Source organism: Pipistrellus hanaki (assembly GCF_964339955.1).
Source record: "Pipistrellus hanaki genome assembly, chromosome: 11".
Classification (NCBI taxonomy): Eukaryota; Metazoa; Chordata; class Mammalia; order Chiroptera; family Vespertilionidae; genus Pipistrellus; species Pipistrellus hanaki.
The window spans coordinates 35,964,587-35,976,894 of NC_140513.1; the positions used below are offsets into that span (position 1 = coordinate 35,964,587).

General features: G+C 39.4%; 1 protein-coding gene across 1 annotated transcript in view; it reads right to left on the reverse strand.

Annotated features, from left to right (window-relative positions):
* Positions 1–2,672: 2,672 nt before the first annotated feature.
* Positions 2,673–12,308, reverse strand: part of RORB (RAR related orphan receptor B) — a 174,504-nt gene continuing 164,868 nt past the window's right edge. Inside the window, exon 10 of the mRNA XM_084898926.1 lies at positions 2,673–9,942. Within this exon, the coding sequence (XP_084755052.1) occupies positions 9,787–9,942 (156 nt within the window). The 3' untranslated portion in view covers positions 2,673–9,786. The remainder of the gene's footprint in view (positions 9,943–12,308) is intronic.

Sequence of the window (12,308 nt, forward strand, 5' to 3'; positions counted from 1 at the left end):
GGGGTACAGTTCTGTAATGCATCATCTATTTCTATGAGTCTGTGTCTATTTTGTTTGTTAGTTTATTTTGTTCATCAGATATGATTTCTGACACTTTGAGATTTGATTAATTTATGTTGGGAGATTTGAGAAGGACATGCCAAGACCAGGCTTTTATGTCTAACTCATTTTACAAAATAGGATCCTTGGTTTCTCTGTTTTTTTTTTTTTTGTTGTTGTTTGTTTATTTTTGTTTGTCTTATTTGTTTGTTTCCTGCTCAGCTGAGTTTTCTGTGAACATCTGGGAAGATATGTTTCACCTCTGATAACCCTCTGACTCCCTCTCTTATTATTTTTGGTTAAATCTTTGGATAAAGGAAGGGTAAGAGCATTTTTTCAAAGTCATTGATAATGGATGGTTATTTCCACTTCTCATTGCTCCTGGTAAAAAGCATGTCTGTATCTGACTTCTCTGCTAGAGGGTGATTTGCTCAAGGGCAAAATCAGTGAAATGACAGCAAGTAGATAGTTGGGCAGCTCATATTACAAAAGGAGAAAGGACTTCAATACATGTATGAGACACATCTATTGAATGCTTACACTGTGCCATGCCCTGCTCTGTGAACTTGGGAGAGTTAAAGAGCTATGAGACAGCACTGTCAGGAATTTTATCATTTCTTAGAATGATAGTTATTCAACCAGTTAAACTTAGCCAGTTCAAGTTCTGAAAACAGTGAGAGAAAACATTTACAGCACCGTGCCTTGATAATCTGTGACACACTTCTCCCTCTTTTTTTTAATTGGGTCAAGGGGCTGCTGCTGCTTGGAGTAGAAGGCCCAACCCCAGCGACTTCTTTGATAACTAGAAATGCCTTATCACCCTAGCCTGGTGTGATTATGGGAACATGTTGCTAGTTCTTCCTCTGAAAAAAGAGAGTCTATGAATGGAATAAAGCTTTGTGCACAAAAAGGGTTTAATTCCTGATTTTTGGTAATGCTATCAAAGGTTAATAATTGTCATTCTATATGGTCCATCCTGAATTTTAAATTGGTAAGTTTCATTTTTCATTTCAAAACTGCCTAGATCTAAGCTTCTGAAAGAAGATTTGAGATGATTTTACAATAAAGAGTTCTATGGTCAATTGCTGGTGACAGCTGACACGAGCCCATGATAGGTTGTGATAATATATTTTCTGCCTCTGACTTGTCTTTAAAGACCTGATTAGAAAGCAAAGGACATGAAGGATGCTCTAACAAACAGGTAGGGCAGTTCTCTGCTTCTGTGTCCTCTGAGCAGGCCATGTGGGGTCTGGATGTCTTGAATACAGACATCACTTGAAACACACTGGAAGAGTTTCACTTTTCCCAAAGACTGGAGTTAGAAGAAGCTTTACAGAAGGGTTTCTAAGTCTCATTCTGTCATATGGGTTAGTTTTAAAAGGTGTTAGTTTTTTTTGTTAATTGTTGCCCGAGGATATTTTTTCCATTGATTTTCAGAAAGAGTGGAAGGGAGGGAGAGAGGGGGAGACAGAGAGAAAGAAACATCCATGTGAGGTGATTGGTTGCCTCCCACATCCCACACTTGGCCCAAACGGTGACTGGGACCAACCTGCAATCCAAGAATGTGCCCATGACTGGGAATTAAACCTCCAACTCCTCTGTGCACAGGCTGATGCTCTTCCTCTGAGCCACAACTGGCCATGGCTATGCTTTGCTTTAAACTTCTATTCTTGAAACATTTCATTCCTAGGGACTCCAACCTGCAACAACCTCCAAGCACCTAAGATGGTGGTTCTCAACCTTTCTAAAGCCACGACCCTTTAATATAGTTTTTCATGTTGTGGTGACCCCCAACCATAAAATTATTTTCATTGCTACTTCATAACTGTAATTTTGCTATTGTTAATGAATCGTAATGTAAATATCTGTGTTTTCTAGTGGTCTTAGGTGACCCTGCTAGCGGTTCTCAACATGTGGGTTGCTAACTGTGTTAAAGGGTCTCGGCATTAGAAAGGTTGAGAACCACTGAGCTAAGAATTTACAGGCCTCTCCTAGAACTGCCTTTGTAACGTTACTGAGTGTGTGATTGTCCTCTACTGCTTCCTGCCACAGCTTCAGAGCATTCATATGTTGGTGAGCACTGATTTGGGTGGTGGAGCAGGTTGGTGATGCTATGTTAAAAACAAACAAACAAATAAAAAAACACACACACACACAAACTGATCTAAAGACTCAATCATTAATTATTGAAAGCTTTCATCAGATGAAGGGGTTGTCACACCTATTTCAAACCTGCTGCAACTTATTTAAACAAAGTTTTTACAGAGCTGTTGCTTCCGGCTCTGCTGGCTGAGGTTTCCTTTCATGAAAGCTCCAGAAAAAAGAGAACTATTATCTTTGAGAGATGTTGCTCTCATTTTAATTGGTAAGCTCTTTGGCTAGAATGAAATCTGGTTCTTTTCTCAATGAACATTTCTAACTCAGGCCAGGTCCATGATGACGGAAGAATTTATTTTCCATTACTTAGTCAGAAAAGGGCAAATGTATAGGTAATAGGATAATATATTTCAAAGCCTAATCTAACTTCTTCATCCAGTCCTTGTTCTGTATGTGGGAAAAGAAAACAATTAGGCAAGACCTTTTTTTTTCTCCTTTTAATTTTCTTCAGCATTAAAGGAGGGAACTTCATAAACATTGATTGTCATTTACAGAAAACATTCAGAAATCATGTGTGCATTATCAGGGAATGCTAACAGTATTCAACTAATAATTTACAGGACATAAAATAAGGACAAAACCTATTACATTCTAAAGTAATATAAAACTTTTTTTTTAATTGTTAGGGAGTGCTGTTTTATTCTAGTATATTTATAATTAAAAAAACTCAATGCTTACTTCCTAAATGACTCAGGCTGCAGTTTTAGTCACATACACAGAAATTAGGACTTATATATTAAACAAGGAGAGAGAGATCAGAAAATTGTAGATTTTAAAACTAAAGATGTCACTGGGTTTTTTTGTAGTTTGCCTTTTGCCTCTATAGGGCAATCAGAATACATGATAATAATGTAATTAAGCTCCAGAAAAATCAATGGTGACTCTACAAGGCATTATTCTTTTTTAAAAAGTATAATTATTATGCTTTTTAGCGTGAATACTTTCATGTTACATACGTTTGGCAATGCAACTGCGGTGCATTGCCAACATGATGTGCATGCTAATATGAGAGGCCAGCTGCACGCTGCTCACACATGGCCCCTCAGGGTACAGTTGTGATTGGTAGGTACAGCCACGCCCCCCAACAGCCCGTGGTTTCAACCGCTGGAGGGCTTGGCACAGCTCTTCCCTCTACATGTGTAGGCTGGAGCTAAGGTAAAAACATTACATCTCCGAAAGCTGGAAGTATATGAAAATCATTTCTCTCAATCCTAAAAGCAAGGAAGCATTGTCAGGGAATTAAAAAATACTGGAAAGTCTCATTTAAATCTAAATATCTTTTCTTTTATTATAAATTGATCATCATAAAATACTAGCCTTTTAAAGTCATATTTGGGATGCAGGAAAAGCATCAGGTTCATCAGACTTGCTCCTGCCTGTGTGGTTACAGCCCACGACATCTGCGATCTTCCCCCTCAGTCACTCCCCGGCCTTCCCCGGGCTCTTGACGGCATTGATTTGGTGAAGGTCAGTTATGGCTTCAGCAAATGAGTAGTCTGACCCCAGGTTATTCATAAGAAATAAACGTGTACAAAAATATTTCATTCATCAGAAAGCAGAGTTTGTTTTCCTTAAGCTATTTCATGCAGAGAGGATTTAGACAAAGCCATTGCTACAAGGAAAGATGACTTACTTGGGCAACATTTCTTTCTCTCTCTCTCTCTCTTTTTAACCTTCCTTTATCATATTGTCTAGTTCAGGTAGAGTTTGCAGGTTTGGGGCCGATCTTCAATGCAAATTCTTTGGAGCAGATATATTATAATTGACAGCCCTGTCCCTTCCTCAGCTGTATTACACAAAGAAGCGTACAGTTAACACCAATGACCCGTCAGGATGCTTTCGACTGTTACAACCAGTTTCTGAGAAGCACATAACACGCAGAAAGGAAGCAAGTACATATTTGCTCTTTGTTGGTTTTTCCCCCTCTTAAAAAATTGTTACAAAGTCTTATGCTTAAACAGAGACATAGAAAAATCAGTGTATTCACCGTCTCCAGTTATTTACAGCAAAAATTACAGAGACAGCATACATCGTATTAGACCTTCCACAAGCATATATTAAAAGTAATTACATTTGAAAAAATATTTTTATTTTTCCTCTACATTTCTACAATACATACTCAGTTTTCTGTGGGCGTGGTTTCCATTCTTGTGTGTGTGTTAATCAGATGAAGCGGACGGTACTGTGCTTGGATGTGGCATCTGTAGCTTTTCTGATATACTTAGGGTGTGTCTGCATGCAGCCGTGACAGAGGCACACACATGCTCTCCATCAGCCACTGCCGGAAGGGTATAGTTTGAGATAAGGATCATGCTGCCCAGCTGGGGTACAGGTACCCTGAACGTCCCTCAACTGGGTCTATTCAGTTCCCGTAACCTTGTGCTTTATTTGTGGCTGTGAGACAATCACTGAGCTGCTTTTTTCAGATCCACTGCAGGTCATGCTCACACTCATGCCAAAGGCATGATCACTATGGGCAATCACTTTGCAGCTTAGGGAAAAAGTGCACAGACAGCCAGCCCCGCCTGCTGCATAGAAATGCATGGTCCCACACTTCAGAACAATGGAGGACTCATGATCATGACTCTTGAATAAGTTCTTTAGATACAACCAAGGGAAAATAAAGACTCATTGCAGATTCCAAAAGCGTAATAATTGTGCATTTGACTTTTTGGAAAAAGTGGCAAAAAAATAAAAAATAAAAAAAAATCTAGCTACCTGGCTCTATGAAGCTGGGAATTGGGGCAAGACAAAGAGAAGTGTAAAGCCATCATTAGAGTGTTTTCATGTTTAGACTGCTGTTTTTTCAACTGACCTCTATTATCTCCTCTAGTAGTGACTGTTAGATGTGGAAACCAAAGGAATATCAGAAGGACAAGATCTCCACCGTCATATCATTCAGAGTTGTATCTGGCCAGACTTCTCCAGCCAAATCGGCCCCTAAGTGTGACTAGGCTTTAAAACTAGAGGTTGCAAACTGTGAGCCCTCTTCTGCTCAGAGATATGTTTGTTTGGACTGCATTATGCTCTGAATCAGCTGACATCATTTATAGCTCAAGAGATCGCCTAAGGTTCAGAAGCTGTGGCCACACTTAAGCTTCAGCAGACTATAGCTTGGCCCTTTTCGGATGGAGCATTTCCTTGCCAGCTCCTCCCTGGCCTGCTTCACTCACTTGCATCAACTCCCTGGCCTTTTCAGGCTTTAAATGAACTTGTATCTCTGGTCTGATCCTCCCTCACCCCAAAATGATGGCCAACTCTTAACTAAAGATCCTATATCAGGTTGCTGCTTGTACTGACAGTTAGAAACAAAAAAAATCAAATACCACATCGTCTAAAGCAGATGGTGGGGGGCCTTTTTCTCTCCTTAATACAGGGGACTCTGTGCAAAGTCTCACTACAGACACACATTTTAAAGATATTGCTGTTCCATTGCCTGGTGGTGCTGTCCGGTACAGACATCCTTGCCTGAGTTTACTGTCAATACTACTAACTTCCTTGGGAACAAAAGTTTATGGAGAAAAAAGTGTCAGGAAACAATATTTCTTCTAATTGCCAATAGATGCAGAATTTTTCTTGCGTCCATAATAAGTGAAAATGAAGAACATAGGACAAACTCGCATCCCTTGAATCTGATGTTTTTGCAAAAAACCTGATTACATTTTAGGTTGCCCTTGGGACCCAAGAATTGTTTCTGCATTCAAACCAGGTACACCTGGGGTAGTAGAGAGTGAGCTAACTGCCCATGTGTGTGATTTGCTGCAAACAGTTCAGCTTGACTGCTGTGAAGTTATGTGTTGAACAAGGCAGCTATGATAGAAAGTGGACTGATGCCTCCCTGGCACCTCTCTTTAATATTCAGCGTTCATTATAATTTAGCGTCTCTCAGATTCTATCAAAAAGGTCTTATTACCCAAGAGACCACTGCATTCTCTGTTTTTACCAAATCAGTGGCCTTTTAGTCCAATGCCTAGAAGTCAGATTTAAAACAAGGAGAACCCAGGCAGGGTATGCTTGTGCAGTCCATCTCCACCTTCAGCTTTCAAGCTCTGGGGATAAAAGAAGTGCAGAAAAAGGGACACAAAGATGACCTGAGTCACGGGCAGTAGGGCTCTATGTGAGATGTTCGATGGATTTGGGATCCCCTTTCTCTTCTGTTCCCTCCAAAATTTGCCTTTCCTTTCACAGACCACAAGTACAGCCTCACCTCCCTGTCGGGTTCATCTAATGTGGCCCAGATCTGTATTTCCCTTGCTTGGGACTTGTACGGGAAGCTTGGGTTCACTGGGAGATACGTATTCCTGTAAATGGAGCAGCTGGATTATTGGGCTCTTGGCAGATTTTAGAAAATGAGACTAAGTTGTCCTTACTCCTGAGCTACTTGTCAGCAAGTCTAAATAGTAAGGTAAGCTCCGTTTACAACATGAAGTCACTGCTCGTTGGTCTGAAAGCCTTGTCAGAGGTTCTCTCATTGGCATAGTTGATGCCATTTCCATTTTTGTTGTCATTTTCCTGTTTTGTTTTTCCCTCCCCTTCCTTCTGGATGTACCTTTTTATTTTTTATTTTTTGAAATAAAACATCCCTGAGTGGATACAGTGCAACATCTGCATCAAGCAGTGATTGTCATTTACGAAGCATGGAGTGAAAAGTAGGGCTCGTGGGTCATTTTTTCCAGTGCACACTTTGCCATGAATGTGGTGTGAACATTTGTGAGTGTTCACGGGGAAGGGATGAGGATCGCGTGTGGTAAAAGAAGTTGTTCTTAACCCAACTTTCAAAATACCTCGAGCGGGAGTCACAGCAGATGTTTAAAGGGCAGCTTGTAAAAGTGCTTTGTTACCATCAAAAGTATGTCTCGGTTCTCTTTTAAGGGACTGATTTGGCCACCGTGGGGGAGAACGGAAATCTTGTTTCTCAACCAAAGTGGGCTGAGCGCATTCTGGTTTCCACTGCTCTGTTCCGGTTCAGTCTCTAGCTGTTTCCTATCCCCTCACTTCAAAAGGTTCATGCAGTCCCAATTAAATGCCTGCACTAGTAGAAACGACACAAATTCAAATCCAGTACCTCCTGAGGCAAATGTGGGGAGCAATCTCTTTTCCTACATCACCCATGGGATGAGGGAGGAAAAAATCCTTAGCCACTTCATCAACTGGGCCAATTTAAACCCTCCAAGGTAAACCATCCTCTTTGCAACTGAGCAGGCATTACAGGCTGACAATGGAGAACACCAGGCCAACAGAACAATGAAAACAAACTTTGACATAAGTTCAAAGCTCAAAGGGAAACACCAAGTAGACACATTAAATGTCGCGCCTATCACAAGCCAATCATAAAACATACATTGCATTTGGAAACGGCTTGGTTTAATTGAGTGCCTTCCATTACCCTGTTTTCCTAGCAATCAGTAAAGTAATCTTTCCATTAGAAGGAAATATGACTCTTGGAATTAATTCTTTATACAAAGAGCTAGCAGGAGTGACATTTACACCAAAAAGAATTGAGTCCCTGTAGCAGCATAATAAGCAGTCTACAGCTGTCTTCTTAGACATTGAAGTTAATTTGGTCCAATGTAGTTAAATTAATTGAATATAACAGTAGTTGAGAAAGAGATTCATTATTTTAAAGCCTTTTTGTTTTCCCCCATTGGTTTGGAATTCATCAATCATGAGGTGGAAAAAGACTCTGTTTTCTAAAAGAAAAGGCTGCACTTCTGTTTGATCACCAGTGAGGAGTTCTGTGGCATCGAGGCGAGGGCTCTCCACCATGTAACTCAGGAAAGCATAAGAGATGAACCAAGAACTCAAAGCTTCTACTGATGGCAACTTTACAAAGCAGGTGTGCATGCTTGCGTGTGCATGTGTGTGTGTGTTTGAAAGGATTAAGGGACTGGGCTATACTTACAGGAAATCATCATTTTCATTGTTTTATACATAAAGCTCTCCTCTCCTTTTTTTAAAAACCCAATTTTGGATAAAATAAGTCCAGAAATATAAGGCCTCAGACCACAAGTAGAACAAACTCCATAGAATTTATGTGTGGGTTTTTGTTGTTTTTTTGTTTCCTGGTCATCAGTTTGATTGAAGAGCAGGTGGAGAAGTGAGAATTTGTACTAGGAAGTTTAAACTCTCTAATCCTTATTTCACCTCTTCTGATCTGTACTTTTAAAAGATGCTAAGAAAATAATCTCAGGCTAGATGGAGAATGTAATTTCAAACCACCTAGGAAAGAGTTTGGCTTTGGGGTGTATTTCTTTTATATAACTCAGATAATTTTTTTCCAATCTGTCAAGTTTTTGCTATATTTTTATAATGCAAGGTTTGGGAATTGGAAAAAAACTAGAGGCTCCTAATTAAAGGACATATAAAGTCCTGCCTTCCCTTTATTGCTGCTTTTTCTAACAAAATTATTAAAGAAAATGGATATAAAGAACTACTTCTTTACTTTGTATATTTTCTTTCTACTTATTCTTTGCCAAAAAGAAAAATGGTTAGAGAGAAAATGTTTGCATGAAATGGCATTGGGACCCTAGCTTCTGATTTACTCCAATTTCATTAGAAAAAATTGCTGGTGATTTTAATCTACAGACGGTATTTCTCTGTTGAAGACACAGTAAGCACCAAAATAAAGTTTCCTTCATAACCTGAAATCCAAAGAAAAAAAGTGTTTTGTGTGTCCCGGTGAAAATCTATTGTTTGGTCAAAAAAGTCCTGGCCTCCACAACATTACCTGTGGCCTAATTCTTAAAACAGGAAAATGGCTCCAAACACTTATATTTCCCCTCCAATGTGTACCATCTTGACAAGGCTTTGATGTCATTGATAGAAACAGAGTTTTTATACAGAGGCCATGCTTCCTTTGCAGACTTCCTTTGCAGACTTATTTCTGAATTGGTACTATCTTGCCACTGACACTCTGGTTGGGAAAACAAAATCCCGATTGTCTAACATAAAGGTAACATATAACACAGAAGGTAAATAATATAAGAGAGCCTGACTGAACCCCCTTTGATAGTAGGTATGATATTTTAAGCCACAGTGCATGTGCATGTATAAGTAATTGTCATATATAATATTCTCAGATATTATATACTTATTACATTATGCACAATGCTTTCCAAGACAGCTACAAATTTACACATGCATCAGCTACCTAAAAACATAGAAATAGGAAAACCTATTCAGTGGAATTTTCTTAAATTATATTTGAACGATTAACAGGAAAAGTAATCATGTAAAGTACCGCTCTGTTCTCGTATATATCTACAATAAAATTCTATAAACAATTCTCTCCCAAAACATACCCGAATAAAATTACAAAAAAAAAAAAAAAAAAAAAGAGAGAGAGAGATAACACCCAGTGTCCTATATTTGTATATTTATGGTCATTTCAAAAACAAACAAACAAATAAAAGAGCCCCACTCAGGTGCATATTTACATTCTTCCATCTGTAGCGGTGAAAAATAATTCTATTAAGTGCAGGACATTCCTAATGTTGCAGTAGTGACATTTTCCTTAAGTCTTCATGAACACATTGCTTTTGTGTTAATGGTGATGCATTCCAGGACCATGAGACAGTTCTGTCGCTGCCTTCATTTGCAGACGGTGGCACAGTCAGGATTAAAGAGCTCCTTGTATAACGGAGGAAAGAGTGTATTCACTATGTCTGGATGCGATTGCTTAAATACCTGCAGCTTCTCCCCGTGCAAGTTGCAAACTGCCGTGATGGTCGGTATCTTGGCTATTAACTGCAGAATGGAGGGGCAGGGAAGGAGACAAAGGGGGAAGCTCATTAGTGCTCTGTCTTTTGAAGCAGTGTCCTTCTTGGCCCCAATGAAGGGAAATGGCTTTGGAAAAAGATGTTCAGAGAGACAGAAGGCTCACTTTCAGCTTTTCCTTTAGAATAAAACAAAACAAACTGCTCCTCCTACTCCCCCACCCCACCGTCCTCTAAAGGGAAAAATACAGAGAAAGAGAGCTGGACCAAGTTTCCTGATTCATTGTTCTTAAATAAAGTCTGCATGGGAGGTAGTCTAGTTTAAGCCTCAAGAGTGTGTGCTCTGGAATCCTGATTCCAAAACAGCTAATTGGCTGTGTGGCTGTGACACTCGCAATGCTTCAGTCTTCTCGTTTGTAGAATGGGCACAGCACCTGCTTCACTGGGTTGTTGTGTGGACTGAGTGAGGTAATTATACCAAAGTGTTAGGAACACTGCAGGCAGGAAACACAATTGTTAGCTAATATTATTTTCTATTATTTCCCGAAAACTTTTGTGATGTATTAGGTTTTTAGTTTGAGAAGGAGAAGACGTTAGGAAGGGGTAGTCTAAGCCAGCGTTTTTCAACTGCTGTTCCGTGGCACACTAGTGTGCCGCGAGATGTTGCCTGGTGTGCCGTAGGTGCAGACAAGACAAGAATTTTATAATTTTTCACTATTTTGTTTACTTAATATTTCATAATAAAGTAATTATAAAATACTTTCTTTGTGTTTATTTGATTCCTATTCAAGAGAATTACTTTATATATAGTCAATGTAGGCACAGAGTTAAATTTTTTAACATTTTCTAATGGTGGTGTGCCTCGTGATTTTTTTCATGAAACAAGTGTGCTTTTGCCCAAAAAAGGTTGAAAAACACTGGTCTAAGCCATATGAGATGTAGTTCATAATTACCTGGACTGCTTTGCTGTCAGGATCACTAGCCTGCCTACATCTCTCAGACCCCTTTCTGCTGTAATGCACGAAATGAAACTATATTTAATCAAGGGAAAATTTGGGAGGTCACTGCCAATTAGCTTCCTCAGGAAGATGTTTTAGAAACCTGGGTGAGAATATCCACTTATAATTGCTAGGTTTTGAATTACATATATAATGTAGGATGTAATTTTGAGTTCAAATAATAGGAAGACCATGCTTTTGTAATAATGTCCACAGTTTGCCAAATGGTATAGAAGTCTTAGGAGATGACCAATTCTAACTTGTAACATATTGTAACTTAGGTATACTTAGAATCTACCATTTAATGTTAACATCAGCTTAAACCCAAATCTGATTGTGGTCCAATTACTGTGGGAAATGAGGTATGTTCTCATTTAGGGAATAGTCTTACAAAAGATAAGCTTGATCGTTCATATAGCTCACTTGAAAGTGATGATAAGATACAATTTAATAAAACCTATCTAATCACCCCGTAGGCTCACTGTGCTCCCCACCCTACTTAATCATAAAAAAACCATTGCACTCTTTGAAGTACAGGAGGAAATAGATAATTAGGTAGTTTGTGGCTTTCCGAAATTTCCACTCTTTCATTAACTTTCCTTTAAACAACTGATGACGATATTGTCATACTATGAACAATTTAAAAATAGCGGTATGGTGAGAACTGTTGACATATTTATTAAAGGGATCTAGAACACATGAAGAGGTCTGGTGTTCAGACTTCCCATTCCCGCTGCTGTTTACTGATAGGGATAGAAATGAGACATGTGGAACCTTTGTCTACCAAAGGAATGTTAAATTTTAGTCTGAGAGCGAAGACCTTCTGTCCAACACTATGAGTTACTTCAAAACAGACTGGTTCTTGCTAATAATAGACTTGGAAAGACAGATGTGAATCAAGTTGCCACACAGACAAAAGCAAGTGAAAACCTGTGGTGAGTGCTGCAGAAGAATGATGCTGGAAGTGCTGGCTATTAGGACATTCTGGCTTCCTCTGGCAGGCCAGGATGACTTTCCCCAGAAAGTGCCATTAAAAAAAAAGCTTTATTGTTGAATGTGTTACATATGTCCCCCTTTCTCCCTTATTGACCTCATCTAGCCACCCTGACCCTCCACCGCAGGTCCTTCATTATCCTGTTGTCTGTGTCCATGCAAGTATGCATACAAATTCTCTTCCCTCTCCCCCTCCCTGCTTTCTGAGGTTTGACAGTTGGTGTTCCATGCTTCTGTGTTTCTGGATCTATTCTGTTCATCAGTTTATTTTGTTCACTAGATTCCACATATGAGTGGGATCACATGATACTTACCTTTCCCTGACTGGCAGAAAGTGCCATGTATACTGGGCTCTGAAGGGTGAGATCTAACCAGCTGCTGGGGCCGAGGTTACAGACTGTGCCCC